General features: G+C 38.6%; 1 protein-coding gene across 1 annotated transcript; it reads left to right on the top strand.

The window, feature by feature from the left end:
* Window positions 1-273: 273 nt before the first annotated feature.
* On the top strand, window positions 274-7,690 carry LOC131240281 (thioredoxin-like fold domain-containing protein MRL7L, chloroplastic). Its single transcript, XM_058238408.1, has 6 exons — window positions 274-465; window positions 966-1,147; window positions 1,488-2,065; window positions 3,002-3,083; window positions 3,213-3,324; window positions 7,264-7,690. The coding sequence occupies exons 2-6, from the start codon at window positions 968-970 to the stop codon at window positions 7,383-7,385; spliced, it is 1,074 nt and encodes a 357-aa protein (XP_058094391.1). The 5' UTR covers window positions 274-465; window positions 966-967; the 3' UTR covers window positions 7,386-7,690.
* Window positions 7,691-16,638: the final 8,948 nt, after the last annotated feature.

Raw genomic sequence — 16,638 nt, 5'->3', positions numbered from 1 at the left:
CACTTGAGTGCTGGATCTACCTCATGTTTGGAGTTCATTTCCTAAAATGAGCCGGAAAAACAGAGGGACGGAGTGGATATAACACAAGCATCACGGTGGGCTCCACAGAGCTTGTGGTTATTGGGGATTCTTGTAAGCTGGGTTACAAACTTATAGTGGACGTCCGTTTTTTAATCTGGGCCATTGATTTACAACCGACCGGATTAGTGTCCGAGTCATGATTTCGAAACCCGGTCTGACGAGCCGTTATCTAAACTGAAACGAGCTGGCCTGTTGGCTGCTAAAATCCACCGCTAAGGACTAAGGTGATGGCGTCTTAACCTTCACCAACTGCTAAAACCCGAAGAAACTCCCTCGTTTTTCTCTCTCTAGGGTTTAGGGTTTATACTTCCCTACAAAAGGAAGAACTCGAATTCCATCGAACTTGGAAAGGAAAGAAAAGATCATTCGAAGAAAAAAATTCAGGTTAAATTCTTACAAAACACTGCTTTAGTTAGTAGATTTGTTTTGAAGCTTGTTCCTGGGGCTTTTATTTATTTATTTAAATTCTTCTTCTTCTTCTATAGTGGCAATTTCGGTTGAAATGTCTCGATTCCTTCGATTGAAATATCTGAACCATGTTTGGAATAGCTTCGAATTTGATTATGAAAAAAAAACCCAGATTGCATTTTTTTTGAAAATTAATTTTTTAGTAATAAATTGTCATTTCTGTTCAAGTAAAAATAAATAAATAAATAAAAAGAAAGAAAGAAGGAAGGTAGACTATCTGAAACTTCTAGAGATCAGTCTCCTTGTTGATTCTGGAGAATACCCAGTTTTCATTTTGTTGACTTTTGGATGTATACGTATTTAGTAGACATTTTTCTTCTTTCCTTTCCCCCCCTTTTTTGTAATTTTGAAAAATCTCTAGGTTGGTTGCAAATTTTGAAGGAAAAACTGTTCTAGAGTTTTCATTCTTTTTGTAGAAATGGCGCTGCAATATCCATTAAGGTGTAGGTGTTCAATATCGGTTCTGAAAGAGGAGAGTAAACTCCAATCATCTTTTGCCATGGCTGGTTCTGTTCCTTTGTTCAAGAACCTGACAAGCTCCAAGATTTTGTCAATAACAAGCGGTTTTAGTCATACAATGCCAGAGTATCCAAAGTTGGTAATTTTCTCTGTCCTTTTCAATAAAGACAAGCCATTTGGATTTGTAACAACTGCATTTGGCTCATTGCCATTTCAGGAGTGGGGAAAAATATATTTTTATTTTTTATTTTGAAACTTCTACTCTTGGTAGAATTTCCAGAAATAGTGAAATGAAGCTCTCGTGTTGTATTTGGGAAAAAAAGAGCTTTTTCGTACTAAAGTATGCTTTTCATGAATTTTGGAGATTCTACTAATAGTAGAAATTCTAATATCTTGAATTATTTTTCTTGTGGCCCGAGCCAAGTGCAGCCTCAGTTTTCAACAGTCTTTTAACTTTTTGAACCCCACATGCATAACAGAGGAAGAGGAGTACAAAACCGAAAGCTTCTAAGGTACTTGAGGAAGTTTCTTACGGTGATGGTAAAGAAGAGGATGAAAGGACCCGCAAATCTGATGTAGGTGATGACAGTGACGAATCCCATGACTCTAATGCTAATGTAAAAGGAAAAAGCAATACCAACGATGATGATGATGGTCCGCTGCTCATGACCAACGAGGAGAGAAGAGAATTGAGAAGGAAGATTAGAGAGGTGATCGACATGAACCCGGATGTCGAAGAGGAGGAGGACCCTATCGAAAGGAGAAAGAAGATGGAGAAGCTTTTGTCTGATTACCCTCTTGTTGTTGATGAGGAAGATCCCAATTGGCCTGAAGATGCTGATGGGCGGGGGTTTAACTTATCTCAATTCTTCAACAAGATTACGATCAAGAATGTCAGGAAAGATGACGACGATGATTATGACAGTGATAAGGAATTGGTTTGGCAAGACGATAACTACATTAAGCCGATCAAAGATATTAGCACCGGAGAATGGGAGGAGACAGTTTTTAAGGACATCAGTCCTCTGATAATTCTTGTGCATAATCGATATAAGCGGTTGGTTTCGTCATTTGTTTCATTTACTGCTTGCTTCATAGAATCTGTTCATGAGGAATTATAGGATACATGACCCAAGGCTTTCCACAATATACAAAGGTTTTCAGTTCTCAAAAGTGGGACCATGCTTCTATAATCAGACCGTTGTTATGTTGTGTTCCACTTTGGATGTACCATGCCCTGAAAATCTGCCAGATAGGAAGTTCCTAGCCACCAACCATCGGGGAGTTTCTTCAGTTGAATGTGGATCATCGCTCTGTTTCTCCTTTCAACTACTTAGTTGTTGCCCAAAAATTGAAAGGCCATGATTGTCACATTGAAGATATATATATATATATATATATATATGTGGATGGTCCATCCATGGTGGTACGGGCAGACCGGTGGTTTACATCATCGAAGCATGGGCACAACTTGTCAGAATTGGAAATCCGTGTATACTGTGCAAAGCCTCAGATCCCGCATACTATCTGATTCCTCTTCTCCATTTCCCTCAATGCTGACAAAATATAATGCACATGGAATGCTTATATTGCATCAATATGATTCGCATTTCGACTTCTGCCTCTTAATGGTTATATTCAATCCAAATCGCATGGCAATGCATGCAATCTAGGAAGTTTGTCTGGTGGACTTCCATGTAACTGCCACAGCCCAAGGCTCAGGCCTGTCCAGCCATCAAGTGGGCACATGTGTAGAGAAAAAAAATGAACTGAAGAATTGATGTACAGTTCACATCTCTGCATGTGTGCGGCCCACTTGATGACCAAACTGGCTTAATTTCAGGCTATGGCAGAAACATGGTGGGGCTCCACCAAATGAATAGCTGGGTAAACACGTGCCTAATTGGCAAGGTTCAAAAGTTGATTACCCCTTTAGATGGTTGGAATGCTAAACTGTCAGTTTTGTTGCAAAAACTTTGATATCTTTCTGCAGACCACGAGAAAATGAGAAGTTACGGAATGAATTAGTGAAAGCAGTGCAGATCTTTTGGGACTCCAGGTTGCCTTCACCAAGAGTAAGCCATTTTACCATGTATGCTGTTATTGCATCCATAGACAATCAACTCATATAAGAGAATGTAGTATCCATGCCCATGCATATGAACATTTGTTGTCCTCCTAACCATGTAATGCCATGCAAACAGTGTGTTGCTATTGACGCTGTTGTTGAGCTTGATTTGGTATCTGCACTAAAAGTCACAATTTTCCCTGAAGTCATCTTTACTAAAGCAGGAAAGATCTTATATCGTGAGAAAGGTACGCAACCATTTCTGCAAATTCCCTTGCATTTATGTCTTAAAGAAGAGTATCAATTGTTGCACCTTTGAGTTAGACTGCATTTGGATGAACTATTGAATTGAACTAAAATAATAAGTTTTTCAACAAAGTGGAAATGACCAAATTGCGATTATCTTCATTTCTTTTTGAGGAAGTGACAACAGAATTTATTAAAATTAAATGGATAGCACCCCAAATGCCAAGATCCAATCTGCCCACACCCACCCTAGCACTTGCAGGACACTGCACATCATTCAATCTTTTACCATCATGGACAAATGAACTGTTTATCATTGATGCAATGTTTCTGATTTCAGTTAGGGTGTGTTTAGATAGTAGGAATCCATGGGAAAGGGAAATTGTTTCCCCTTGACAAGATATCTGAGGCTGTTTGGATAGCAATAATATCTAAGATTCCAAAACATAATCAGTACGCTTATCCACCTTGACACAAGATACAAGGTGATTTTGTCTTATAAAATTGATATTTCCCACTTGTATCCAAACACGATTCGTAATTTTGGAGTCATAGTTTCTTCAGTTAAGATGGGAAAAATCCTTGCATAATCATTACAATTTCCTAATCCGCAACTTGGATTCCTTGTATCCAAACATGCCCTTAAAACAAAAGTTAGCTTCCAAGACTCACAATGTTCATTGGAAGCGCTCCCAATAATGCTTGAAGAATCCCCTTCCACGATCAAAGGGCTATGAAATCCTTGATGGGAATCCTTTGCTCCTCTATAAGGGGAAGACTGAAGAGCTCTGCTTCATTTGCTTCCTCCCAGCTGGCCAGGCCATAGAAAGCCATGTGAACCATACCCCTACTGGATCTGCTGCAAGGCACTGGTCTTTCTTGAGACAAAGTATCAAAGTCAAGCTTCCAACAACCGGTCAGTGGACAAAGGCCACTTGAACTTCTTATATCCTTGGTGCTCACTATTCAAGACAATGGACCAATTAGAAAGAATATCTGAAGTAGATACAACCGAAGATTCTTTTCAAGAGGACGCCCGCTTGATCAAACTGGCCTTATCAATAGTTTCAGCCACTGAGGAGACCACATAATAATATGGGAATCCTCTCTTTTCATATAGCCCAAAGCAAGGTGAATGGAGAATATGCCAGAACATCCTCCCTCTTCTCTTGAAGGGACCTCATCCTCTTTTGGAACAGCTCGCTATGTTTCTTTTGGAAAGACCAAGAAAGCCATAGAGCCTAAAGAAATAAACCCAAATTGTTCTTGCTGTTGCAAAATGAATAAAGAGATGGTGCACTGATTCCACCCCTTTTACACACGAAGCATATTAATGCCAGATGCACAAGATGGATGGTGGAATTTATGTATAGATGCATCGGATATCTCACTGGTGTTTTGAAGGATAATCTTACATCAAATTTGAGTGATAACCTCACACTCTACCTCTCTATAATCTCATGAAAAGAATAGAAAACTCTAGGGTTTATCAATGCAAAGTTGCTTAAAGTCTCTAGAATCACTCCTTATATGGGGAAAATGATCCAAAATAACTGATTTTTATTATTATTTATTATTATAAATTTTTTTTATTTTATTTTAACACACACACACTCACACCACAGTGGGATTTCACCACAATGGGTACTCGAACCCGTGACCTCGTGTTGAAACTTTTGTGAGTCTACCACCAAGGCATGAGTTAGGACCCTCTTTTGTCATACATGGGTATTAGAGTTGGTTTTGTTCTAGGTAGGGGAGATAGCATCCGCTTTTGGGAAGATACTTGGCTGGGAGAAGTTCCCTTGAAGGAAGAATTTCCGAATATCTTCCTTCTCGCCCGTAACAAAGCTATTACTGTTGATAGTTGCTTCTCTTCATCCGGTGAGAAAACAGTTTGGAATGTGGCTTGCAGAAGGAACCTTCAAGATTGGGAGATAACTGAGTATGTCGATCTCCTTGACTGCTTAGACAGAGTTAAGCTTGACTATCTATCTGCAGATAGGCTCGTCTGGAGATTGGATCAGTCCGGTAAAATCTCGGTTAAATCGCTATACAAAATGATGGATAGCCCATCTTTCTCAAACGATGATCATCCGCTATCTCTCATTTGGAAATATTCGGTTCCTCCCATAATTTGCTCTCTTCGGCTGGTTGGTTGGAAAGAAGAAAATCCTTACGATCAACGACTTGAGAAAAAGGGGGATGCCTATCGTTAATGTTTGCTTATGCTGCATGAAGGAAGAAGAATCGGTCGATCATCTCCTCATCCATTGCTCTTTCATCCCACGAATATGGTCAGAGTTTCTATATCGTTTTGGTATTTATTGGTGCAGCCCGAGTTCGGCTGATCATTTTCTATTTGCTTGGCACGGGGTCAGCCTGGGCAAGCAAAACAATCGGCTTTGGAGAATGTCTATCCTAGCAGTTTGGTGGTCTGTTTGGAAAGAGAGAAACGACAGATGTTTTGAAAACATATCAAACTCTGTTGAGGTTATTGCTTGTAATGCTAAGCATTTATTGTTAGAATGGGCGGTTAATGTAGTCCATTTTAAGGAATCCGATTTTCTGTTTCTAGGAGCTTAATAGAGTCTGCTTCCTCAGCGGACTCTCTTCCTTTTGTTTGTTTCCTTTTCTCTTTTAATGAATTTCAAGTGATCTTTCAAAAAAAAAAAAAAAAGAGTAGTGGGACCTGCAAATCTTATCAGACCTTGTATCAGACCAATTTGATTCATTTTTGGGTCATGAGTATCAATTGGGTAGACTGCTGCTGTGGTGCCTACCTTTTTTTTTTTTGTTGGTGGAAGGTCTTCGTGAACAGAGGTCTTGCTGCGTTACATATACTCGAAAAACTACAATCCCTATCATGGAGATAATTGATAGTTAGGATTTCTCGGTCATGGCCATTCAAGTGAACGTGACAGCACTCAGGGATGCCAAGGATCCCTAGACAGTGGTGCAGGGAGGGAAACCTCTCCCTCACCGAGATCATTGAAGAAGGATATGAAGGAATATTTTCCTTGAGGAATGAACACATTGGCAAACAAACCAATGAGGCCTATGTACTCAACTCTCTCATCCATAAATTCTTTCTAAGCCCCACACTCCATATGCGACCCTTCCCTGCAAACCTGCAAGCAAACTCACAAAGTTAGCATTTTCAGTACCAACCTTTAGAGGTCTTGGGAATTTCAATGCAAGAGGCCTTCCCCACTCACTTGTTGTCCCGAAAACGATGAACGTGATCATCATTCCTTAATCCAAAAAAAATATTCATTCCTTGAAAGCCTTATCTGATTCTTTCATCTTCATCCCCAACTTCACAAAATACATTTCCGCATCCCCGAAGCTTTTCTTAGCCCCAGCCAGATCCAAATGTCTATTAGATGAGCCATATTTATTGCAGATCTCCTTTCCCAACCTGCACCATGATTTACTTAGGATGCTCCAATAGTAGCATCTCTGTCTTCCCACCCCAAGTACCCATTCCTTTTTTTTTTTTGCCCCTATTCTTTTCGAATTTTGAACATGCTTTCAGTCAATCAAGTAATACTTGTCCAATTACATTCCTTCATATTGAAACCGATCGAGTATGCTCCAAATTTTAATTAGGTTCAAGTTTTTTTTTTGTTAGCTTGTTAGTACAACCACTGTCAGTTCACACTTCACCGTTAGCCACCCCCGCTAGGGATTGATACCAAGACCTCAGTGTTGAAATGAGGTATCTTTCACTCAGTCTACCACTTGAGCTATGGATCAGGGTGTAATTAGGTTCAAGTTGGACTTGAAAGGAATGCGCAATTTCAGAACTACTTTCTCATAACGAATGCTATCAAATGAATAATTATTGTGATTCAATTCCTTAGTGCACCCAAACAGTTCTTGGATACCTGATTTTGGTTTTTACTGACTTAAGCTGTTGTTCTCTTTTTCGTGTTTAGTGGTTCGGACGGCAGATGAATTGTCTAAGATAATGGCCTTTTTCTACTATGGAGCAACCCGGCCGCCATGCTTAAATGGGTATGCTGGAGACAATCAAGAAGCGATCCCCTCTATCCCATAATGGAGACTCCACTCTCTTGTATGAAGGAAATCGTTATTATGTGCAGATTCCAAATATAACATATGTTGTTCAAAGCAACCTTTTCACTTTTAGTAAATGAGGTGTTACATAATCCTTGCACCGAATGGTTGTATGATACAGTTTGGGTTTTCAGTTTGTGGGAGTGGGGCCATGGTTCGATGCTCTAAACCGTTGGTACGACGGCCCTCAACATTGATGATCCATGCACCAACCAAGATCGGACTACCCCAGCTGTATAATGTATGGTCTTTTTCTTGGTTGAATGTGAACTGTGTTGTATTTCCCTTCTTAGCTGTCTATTTGTTCTTCACATGTCCAGGAGCATCTTACAGCATGTCTATTGTAATATATGCAGTTGTATCATCTGCCGGTGAGCTTTGGATGGGATCTCCATGTCCAGCTTATGGCACCGTGAAGCTGTAAGTGGACAGTTTTGCCAAGCATAGGCCCTCCATCCAAAAATCATCATAATTTCTTTCAATGGGGAAGATTTTGGGGCATGAGCCAATCATGTGGGGCTCACAAGATGAATGGTATGTATTGTAGAAGGGTGGCTCTTGACCTTGAAATTGAAGGAATGATTCCTAAATGGGATGGGACTGGGTTGCTCCTGATTAACAAATCCGGCATTTGAAGCCCCTCTGAAAAATGACCCAACCTGGCCCATGATCTTCCCTAAGTAGGCCTCAGATAGTCCTAGCCCTGGCCTGTTGATAGCCCTATCTCTATGCAATGACAAGCAAACTAAAAGGAATGATTTTTAAAGAGATGATACAAATGTTCTTGCGGCACCATTAAGTTAGTGTTGGCAGTTGCATAGGAACCACTACATGGTCCAACTGACCAATCAGGGTTTTCCATATTGTCAGCACACATCCCAGGGTCCACCATTAAAAAAAATTACACAAATCAAATGATCCCAACCATCCAATCAGTAGAAAAAAATGGATGGTCACGATTGCTTAATCTAAACAAAGGTCCAATGAACAATTGGAGCAATCTATTTCTTGAGGGCTGGACTTCCATGATGGTTAACCATCATTCCTGAAATGATGGAGACTCTTGGACTGTACACAGGCCACAGTTGTATCGTAATCAGGACTGCCTAAGTTGCTGACCTAATGTATATTTTGCTTAGTTTCAGAAAACTTTGAATATTTAAAGGACCTAGGAAGACATTTTAAGGAGGCGCTTCGATCATAAGTTACTTAAGATAAACTAATGCCTCAGGTAACTCATCTTGGTTTCTACTTATTAAGCTGAAGTGATTAAATACCTTAAAGTAAAAAAGTTACAATTTATCTTAAACCAAACTTATCTCCAATAAGTTACTTATCTACTACTGTCATTAGAAAAAATAACTTATTTGGTGGTATCCACTATGTTACTTATCTACTGCTGTGGTTATTGTTGGATTGAAAATTTGAAATTCTCCTGAGTGTATGTATAGCACGCATGAGATGTAGTAGGGAGGCTACGTGACAAAAGCTCTATAAATTCATTATAATGATTATATAAAATCTATACCATACATCAATTGTTTAGGCTTACGTTAGGATGTTAACCTAAAAGGAGGCAGATCCAAAGCTCACATAGGCCATAACAGGGTTTAACATTGAGATGGGTCACCTACCTTTGAAACCAGGAACACACTCTTCTTGTTCTCTCAGTGTAGCTTGCCCTTTCCCTACAAGTCCTTTTCTCCTATTTTCTGATTTTCTGAGCCTTTTTCTCTATCCATCTTCTTAGTATGTGGGCTTTGTTGTGAAAAAAATATTGATTAAAAAATGTTTTTAAATAAATAAATAAATATAAATATGTATAAGTGTTTTTTGAAACAAATTGTGTTTTAGCGTTTTTGAAAATAGTCCCATAACGTAAAGGAGATAAGAAAAAATAGTGTTTATATGTGAGGTGTGGAGTACCTTTATATTTCGCACTGGAATACCCGCGCGCGCTCGGGTACGGACACGGGCACAGTCTTGGTGCGAGGGTGTGAGCATGTGAGGCAGTGTGTCTGTAGAGGCACTAGTCGCTCTTTCGCACTTTGCACTTTGCACGTGCGAGTCGCTCTTTCGCGACCTTACGCGAACCGGTGCGAGTCGCAGTGCAACAGGGAATATAGGTCAGGTGGTTGGACCAGTGTGAGTCGCAATGCGATAGGGAATATGGGTTAGGTGGCTGGAATGAGTGAATGGTCTGAATGAGACCTGTGTGGATTTTATGGAGGCTGGAAACTAGCCGTTGGAGTGAGGTGTTACCCATGCAATATAAATTCGAACCATGCAGAAACTATTGCATGTGGCTACCCCAATAGCTATAAAACGGCCAGCATGCAACAACAATTATCCCGCATGCACAACGGGTAGAAACTGCCAATAACGGCTAGTTTCTCACCACCAGCTAGAAAATAGTTACATTGGTTTATGGCCCTGGACCAAAACAGTCAGCCACCCTAGCTTATATATATAGTGCTTGGATGGTTCAACAAACCATCCCTAACACTCAAACCATACCCACTTACGAACTGGAGCAAAGAAGCGACCATGTAATCTATTAGTTAGCAAGGTTCATCCGAACCTTAGCCAGAAGACCTCAAGAAATAGACCACACCAGTGGTCTAAATTTTTTCTAATTCTCTTTCTAAATTTGGGATTCTTTTTTATTTCTTTCTTTATCTGCCAGAAAATTGTCTACAAAGTTCCATTCGTCTCTTCGTATTTGCTGAATGCAGATCCACACCCAGGCTCGTCGTATCCTAGAAGCCATTTACCTGAAACCTATCAGCACTCTCAACTTTTTGAAAAGGGGCGAATAATGCTTTAAGGACAGTGTGATTACGCGTGCGTCAGTCTGTCATTATATTTTTGTTTAATTATTTTACAGAAATTGTAAATTATGTTATTTTCACTAACTCGCTTATGGTACATACATCGAGGAGAACCGGTTAACTCACCGCTTTACTTTTAATTCTCCATTTGATGGCCAACTGGGCAGTTGGGTTTCGCGGTTAGCATTATTTTAAAGATATGCTCTATCCACAATATGCCCGACAATTTGGACGGTGTAGATAGTCCATGTATATGAAGGCCACATGTGGAGGATGAGCCTCCATCATTTTTAACATGGTGGTGAACTATTAGAGGAGTCTTGTCTTATGGATAGCTGCAAGGCATCATTTTTTTCAGACAACCTACTCTTAAATTAACCTTGATTCACACCAACCATTTAGAAAAAAAAGACAAGAAAAGGTTTATTCTCAAAGAATATGCTTGTTGATGGCATGATTCTTAGGCATATACCTTTACATGTTCCTCATCCCTTCTATTACATTTAAATATCTACCTTTCTATCTCTATCCTAATGTTGTGGTTGTATTGCTGCCGTTGCCAAAACCTAAAAGCCCAAGTTAGAGAATGCTACTGTGAATATGTTTGTTGATTGTCATCTAATCATCTTCCTTCCTTCCTTCCTTTTTTTGGACCACTGATTAGATGATCATCAACGAACACATTCATAGTCATGCACTGGTTTTATTCCTCACCCGTGGCCGCTTTTCATGGCGATCAAGGCTGTCGATTGTCTCATGGATTCGCCGTATTTGTAAAGGCCAGTCGATAGGACTGTCCTAGCTGTGGAGATAGTTCATTTAGAAAAAAAATGAACAATTCTCCACATCCAATGGGTGAAACTTGCAATGATCGAGTTGGAGATATGCGCGTCCCACTGTCCTGTTTATGACTCTGGGGTGTGATAAGGTTCGCCATTTTCGTCGTCCCAAGTTGGTATTGTTAGTATTGAAGAGAAATGGGCATGATGAGCTAAGTTGCTCATTCATTTCAAGGTTCTAATAAATGGATCATATGCCAAAGATCACTTACTAGATCTAGTTCTTTTTGTACACCATTTTTAAATGGTCATGATTAATGAATCACTGTGATCTTTTGTCGATGGGCATGAATGGTTCTGATGGTCATGAACATCACTTATTAAGTTAGAAGACGATCATATCTCAGCGGTAGACAGATTGTGTTTCAACTCATTCAAGTGCCCATATGATATTTGTGTGTAAAAGAAATGTGGAAAGAGGACCATTTCATCTTCCAAGTGGAGGTGATCTCTGTTATATTTTGTTTTAAAAATAATATTAAAAATTTGAATTTTCAAATTTTCGGTGATTTCCCTCCACATTTGAAAAGCTTTGGTACTTCTGTGTTGTGGGTTTTGTCCCACATTGGATTTGAAAAGGTAAACTATCTTGTATATAAGATAGTTTTTTTGCCTAGGGCTTGAGCCCCTTTCAGGGGGCATGTGAATTTGGTCCTGTGGGGGGGCTATGCCAATAGCTCTAATCTATGCCATTTACCACACACGCGCGCGCCGAGCCGAGCCGAGTCCGAGTCCGTGTGCGTGTGCACATGCGCATGCGGGACGGGACGTGGGTGCGGGTCGCACTTGCGCTTTTTCGTTTTAAACCAGAGAGATGCATCCCTTCCGGTTGGTCGTCCCTGTTGGGTTTAAACCTAACGGACCTAACCTTTTGTAAAGGGTGCTTATGCACCACTTCGGAGTCTATATAAAGACAACCGATTCCAGTTTTAAATATACGAAATTATTATCTCTATTAGAAAACTCTCTCTGATACAATTTTAAGAATTTTACTGAGTTCATTGCTAAGTCAACTCAGCACTTTCGGATAAACTGCAAGTGGTTCGAGCCCGTGTACAGTGAGTGCACCGCTCAGACCGGGTCATAGTCGTTATATCCTGGAGGTCGATTGCTCTGGAAACCTGTTGCACTTGGGACACTGTCCAAGGGGAGCAAATTCGATTTCAAGCCGAGTGACTCAGTTACGCCTCGACTCAATTTAATAAGTTCTTCTTTCTCAAAATTTATTTTCCTTTTTTATTTCTCGATTTTTAATAGTCTATTTAATTCAACCAAATATTTCAACAATCTTGAAATCGAATTGTTGAATTACATAGACTATGGCTACAGTAACAGTAAATGCTTCTACTGAGTTAGCCAAAATTGAACCGTTCGCTGGACAATGCTTTAAACGGTGGAAACAGAAACTGATGTTCGCTCTGACCACCCTGAAAGTTTCATACATTTTATCTGAATCATTTACTATAGATCCAGTAAATCAAACTGAAGTAACAGATGAAAATAATTGTAAAAATTATATTCTAAACTCTTTATCCAACGAACTATATGACGTGTATGCTTCTTACGTGTCTGCTAAAGACATATGGACTGCTTTGGAAAAGAAATACATATTAGAAGATGCAGGCGCTAAGAAACATGCAATTGCTAATTTCCTTCATTATGAAATGACAGATGATAAACCTGTTACAAATCAAATTCACGATTTTCAAAGTCTAGTTCATGAACTATCGATAGAAGGAATTAAGTTGGATGAAGTGTTTCTGTCAGGAGCACTAATAGAAAAATTACCGCACTCCTGGAAAGAATATAAGAATAGAATGAAACATAAAAAGAACGGTGTTTCTTTGGAAATCACTATTGTACACATACGAATAGAGGATGTTAATAGAATCAGGGACCAAAAAGAAAATAAAAATGAGATAGATTCAAAGGCGAATCTTGTGGAATCAAGTCGGACAAATAATAAGAAAAAGGGCAACTGTCATAACTGTGACAAACCTGGACATTATGCAAATGAATGCAGGTTCAAAAAGAAGAATGCAAACAATTAATTCAAGAAAAAGGGAAACTGCTACAACTGTGGAAAGCCTGGGCATCATGTCAAAACCTGCAGGCTTAAACAAAGATAAGCCGCAGGCTAATCTTACAGAAACAGGCAATGAGTCTGACATTATAGAAGCTGTGGTGTCAGAAGTCTTCCTTGTAAACAACTTGGAGTGGGTACTAGACACTGGTGCAACTAGGCACGTGTGCAAGGATCGTAGCATGTTTACCTCCTACCAAGTATCAGGAGATGATGAACATGTGTTCATGGGTAATGCTAGAACGTCTCCAGTTGTAGGGAAAGGGAAAGTACTTCTGAAACTCACTTTTGGAAAGACTCTAATGTTGAATGATGTCCTACATGTGCCCGACATTAGAAGAAACTTGGTCTCTGGTTTACTCCTCAATAAGGCTGGTGTTAAGTTAGTATTTGATTCAGATAAGCTTGTAATGACTAAGAATGGAACCTTTGTTAGTAAGAGGTATTGTAGCGATGGTTTATTCATTATAAATGTATCCAATGATAATAATAAGAAGACATTCAGTTTTGTTTATATCGTTGAACCTTTTTATCTATGGCATAGTAGATTAAGTCATGTGAATATAACATCTTTGAAGAAAATGAAAAGATTAGGTTTATTACCTAATATATCTAATGAAGAATTTGACAAATGTGAAACATGTGTCGAATCAAAATTCATTAGAAAATCCTTTAAACAAATAGAAAGATCATCTGTTCTATTAGAGTTAATACACAGTGACTTAGGTGATTTTAGAAATCACATGTCTAGAGGTGGAAAAAGATATTACATAACTTTTGTAGATGATTACTCTAGGTTCACTAGAGTTTATCTGTTAAGGAACAAAGATGAAGCTTTAGATGCTTTTTCAAAATATAAAATTGAAGTTGAAAATCAGTTAAATATAAAAATTAAAAGACTTAGAACAGATAGAGGAGGTGAATATGAATCTTCTCAATTTAGAGGATTATGTGAAAAGAATGGAATAGTTCACGAAACTACAGCTCCTTATACATCAGAACAGAATGGAATAGCAAAACGTAAGAATAGAACTCTAAAAGAGATGATGAATGCTATGTTAAATAGTTCAGGCTTACCCTCAAATATGTGGGGAGAAGCAATTCTATCTGCTTGTTATATTCTAAGTAGGATTCCTTCTAAATCTTTTGAACAAATGCCATATGAACTTTGGAAGAATCATGTTCCTAGTTACAAATATATTAAAGTGTGGGGGTGTCTTGCTAAAGTAGGATTACCTGAAATTAAGAAAAGAAAGTTAGGTCCTAAAATGACCGACTGTGTATTTATAGGTTACGCACAAAACAGTGCGGCCTACAAGTTTCTAGTTTTAAAAACTAAGGATAATATTTTAGATCCTAATACAATTATAGAAGCTAGGGATGCAGAGTTCTTTGAGAACGTATTCCCTATGAAATCTAAATCTATAGGAATAGAGGAAGTCAATGAATTAGATATTACGTCTACTAGTAAAAATGCATACGAGAAAGTAGTAGAAGAGATACAACCAAGAAAAAGTACTAGGGTTAGAAGAGAAACTAACCTAGGAGATGGTTTTTTCACTTTCTTAGTAAAAGATGATCCTACAACCTATATAGAAGCAATTAACTCTCCAGATGCAACCTTTTGGAAGGAAGCAATAAATGATGAGTTAGAATCTATTATATCTAATAACACTTGGGAAATTGTAGACCTACCACCTGAAAATAAACCAATAGATTGTAAATGGGTGTTTAGAAAGAAACTAAAACCTGATGAGACTATTGATAAGTTTAAGGCTAGGTTGGTAGCGAAAGGTTTTAAACAAAAAGAAGGAATAGATTACTTTGTTACATACTCTCCTGTAACTAGAATTACAACTATCAGGGTCTTAATAGCGATAACCTCCATATATAAACTGGTGGTACACCAGATGGACGTTAAGACAGCTTTCCTATATGGAGACTTAGAATAAGAAATATATATGGAACAACCTAAGGGTTATAAGATATCAAGAAAAGAAAATAAAATATGTAGACTAATTAAATTATTATATGGTTTAAAATAGGCTCCTAAACAATGGCATGAAAAATTTGATGGTGTTTTAAAATCAAATGGTTATCATATAAATGATGTAGATAGATGTGTATATAGTAAAATTTTTGGAAATGAATATGTTATTATATGTCTTTATGTTGATGACATGCATATTTTTGGAACTAATATTAAATTAGTTAATACAACTAAGAAATTCTTGTCATCTAAGTTTGACATGAAAGACTTAGGAGAGGCTAGTGTAATCTTGGGTATTGAAGTAACCAGGAAAAATGATGTTATTATATTATCTCAATCTCATTACATTGAGAAGATATTGAGAAAATTTAACCATTTTGACTGTTTACCAGTTAGTACTCCTTATGATTATAGTGTGACTCTCATGAAGAATACAGAAAATAGTGTGTCTTAATTGGAGTATTCCAGAATAATTGGTAGCCTTATGTATCTAACAAACTGCACTAGACCAGACATAACTTTTGCAGTAGGAAGGCTAAGTAGATATACACATAACCCTGGAAAAGAGCATTGGAATGCTTTGTCTATGATTTTGAGATACCTAAAAGGCAGTATGGTCTATGGTTTACATTATAATAGTTTTCCTGCTGTATTAGAAGGATATAGTGATGCTAATTGGATTAGTGATTCAGATGAGACAAAATCCACGAGTAGATATGTCTTCACTTTGGGTGGAGGAGCAGTCTCTTGGAAGTCTACCAAGCAGACATGTATCGCTCGGTCTACTATGAAATCCGAGTTTATTGCCTTAGAAAAGGCTGGAACAGAAGCCGAGTGGCTTAGAAATCTCTTAGCTGATATACCATTGTGGCCAAAGCCTGTATCGGCCGTGTCTATTCATTGTGACTGTCAAGCAGTTATAGTAAACGCAAAAAGTAAAATATATAATGAAAAAAGCAGGCATATTAGACTCAGACACAACATAGTGAAACACATGTTGCGTGATGGAGTCATATCCATTGACTTTGTAAGGTCAGAAAAGAATCTAGCAGATCTTCTGACCAAAGGACTATCTAAAAGGTTAGTCAATGATACATCGAAGGGAATGGGGCTGAGCCTAATATATGAGCTGCCAGTGTCGGCAACCCAACCTATACAAGTGGAGATCCCATAAGATAGGTTCAATGGGTAAACAACAAGACACGAGGTAGACGATTGCACTGAGTTGTATGAGCCCCTTCTATGGTGTACAGTGCAAGCAGCAACGCAGAAGGATAAGTTTTTAGAACTCTTAATGGATCCATAGCCATATATTTGGTGGTGTATACAGTTGTTGCATACACTTGATGGAATTCACCTATATGGGTGTGGAGGTGGAGGCCGCTTCCTATGAGAATCTAGGCGAATTCTCTAGAGCACTCATGAAATCTAGGTAATGGTGTATGGCCGAAACGCACCAAACCGCAGAATCACTTGCAGAGGAAGAGTTG

This window comes from Magnolia sinica, chromosome 3 (assembly GCF_029962835.1).
Source record: "Magnolia sinica isolate HGM2019 chromosome 3, MsV1, whole genome shotgun sequence".
Taxonomy (NCBI): domain Eukaryota; kingdom Viridiplantae; phylum Streptophyta; class Magnoliopsida; order Magnoliales; family Magnoliaceae; genus Magnolia; species Magnolia sinica.
Note: the sequence above shows the minus strand (reverse complement) of the source record. Positions and strands in the feature narration are given on the sequence as shown.